This window comes from Bombus vosnesenskii, unplaced genomic scaffold, assembly GCF_011952255.1.
Source record: "Bombus vosnesenskii isolate JDL3184/JDL3185 unplaced genomic scaffold, Bvos_JDL3184-5_v1.1 scf7180000014954, whole genome shotgun sequence".
NCBI classification, from domain to species: domain Eukaryota; kingdom Metazoa; phylum Arthropoda; class Insecta; order Hymenoptera; family Apidae; genus Bombus; species Bombus vosnesenskii.
In genome coordinates, this window is record NW_022883734.1 from 1 (window position 1) to 2,164 (window position 2,164).

Consider the following 2,164-nt stretch of genomic DNA (forward strand, 5'->3'; position numbering starts at 1 on the left):
CTAGTATCCTCGCACCCTTCGTAGTCTATCTCAATGTTGTGTCCTCGTTCCTACCTCTTCTTGTGCTGGGCACACTCGGAATTATGGGCGGTCTTCTGACTCTCTTTTTGCCGGAAACATTGAATAAGGATCTTCCGCAGACGCTGCAGGACGGCGAGGATTTTGGAAAAGATCAGAAGATGTGGGATGTACCTTGTATCGGAAGGTAAAATCACATAAAGGAACTTTCGGTCTCCTTTTTTCAAAGATATTCACAGATCTTCAAGCTCGAAGTTCAAGATTCTCAAGCATTCTGTTAGATCTACATCTTCGTATGCTTTCGTATTACTTTCTTCTTAAAATCTGTTAAATCTCTCAAAAGAAAACTGGACTATCTTCTTTCTTCAAATGTTTTTTAAATCTTTTGAACAGAAGAGAAGGATCGAGTTGGGAAGTTATTCAAATCTTTAAGCGATTGGATTCAATATTTTTAAACGCAATGTTTTGACAGGAAACGCGAGGACGAGGAGACACCACCGGTCGCCATGTTCCGATCATTTTCTAGATGCAGTGCGAGGAATTCGATGAGAGCGTCGCTTCGCGGTGAACCTTTAAGGAGTAGCATGCTACGGAGATCGAGTATAAAATCGAGGAAAAGCGAAAACTCGATCACAGAGGTCGAAAGGCTGTAGCGAAACGTTCACCACGAAGTACAATATTTGTCGCGTTGATCTCGAGCAAAGAATCTTTAGTCTTCCAAAAACGTGCAATACATGTATTAGAGTAAGACAAGTTACTGAATCCAGGAATCTTAAATTCCACCGTCATTAATATTCATTATCACAAAACAGCGGATTTTTATGCAATTATGGGTGATTCGAAGATACGAAAATTCATAGAATGCGTATGACGCAAAATTTTGTAAAATATCCAAAAGTACAGCACTATCGATGATATTTAATGGATAGAAACATACTTTTGCCCAAGTCCTTTCGATTGTATCAAATCTTTCAATTGTATTATTGTATCCACGAAAATATGCATTTGCATAAAGATCCGCAATGCAATTATCATCGCAATTTTTCATCAACAATGATTGATTAAAAATTCAATCATTAGGCGAGCGAATAAAAATTAGAGTAAGAACGTAGGTTAAAATAATTGTCGTAAATTGTCGTGGGTAGTTAATGTTAAAAATTAGTACTTTCCTTTGTTATAAAAGTTCCTGAAATTGTTCGTACAAAAGCTCCATCTTATAGAATATAGTGCAATAATCGTTATACTAGTAAAATAATAACATCATAAATATACAAAATATATTAACGAGATGAAAATAATATGGACAACGTGGTGTATGGCCACGAGTTTTGTACATATGTACGTGTAAGTATTTGTAGATCGATTAGCAATCGCAGAGACCTCGTGCGCATGTCACGCGACGAGATAGCGCGATTATTTTTATTATGATGTAAATCGTTCTTAGATGTTTTGTAATAAAACTTGCCAGTAAAACCTTCCCTGGATTCTGCTAATAGTTCTTCACCACTTGTTCCTTAGTCGATTGAATTAACGATACAAATAAGTATGAGATTATCTTAGGAAATCTCATTAATATTTTTGTCGACATCTGCGACGTAAAAGCGGGATAATAATATTTTGAAGTTTTGACGACGCGTTGCTTACTATAGATATTGTCTGTACAGGATTCATCAATTTTTAGAGAGCCTAGTCTCGCCGAGATGGAGATAATCCTCTTTAAAGCTGAACGTTTTAACACGTAATCCCACTAGCAAGCCATTGCAGAAATGATATTTCGATTAATGATGGAAAATCGCTTTTGAAGACAGAAAAATCTTTTTCGAAGGAAAAATTTGACCTAAATCTTTCGAATAAAATTAACGTAAAATCTGTGTTACGCCACGAGGCTTACCACAGGCTGTATTTTCTAACCGTCGCTCGCGGCCCTACAGTGTCGCAGGTAGACCGCCCTATCTGCCCGTCGGATCATATACAATGTATCGAGTATCGACGAGAGCATAGTTGTTGCCAAGCAGCGAGCTCTAGAAACGTCGATTTTTGACCGTTACGTTTTTCACACAAGAAGAGGCATACGTGATCATAGGCGCGAGCGGTGGCGTGACCCGAGCATAGTGGGCGCCATCTTCCAAATGAGACAAAGGAATAA

The 2,164-nt window shown here is 38.1% G+C and overlaps 1 protein-coding gene across 1 annotated transcript; it reads left to right on the forward strand.

Moving 5' to 3' along the window:
* The first annotated feature begins 6 nt into the window (after positions 1–6).
* On the forward strand, positions 7–1,497 carry LOC117240801. The gene is made up of 2 exons (XM_033506837.1): positions 7–205; positions 491–1,497. Exons 1-2 carry the CDS (start codon positions 84–86, stop codon positions 669–671), a joined length of 303 nt encoding a protein of 100 aa, XP_033362728.1. The 5' UTR covers positions 7–83; the 3' UTR covers positions 672–1,497.
* The last annotated feature ends 667 nt before the right edge of the window (positions 1,498–2,164 follow it).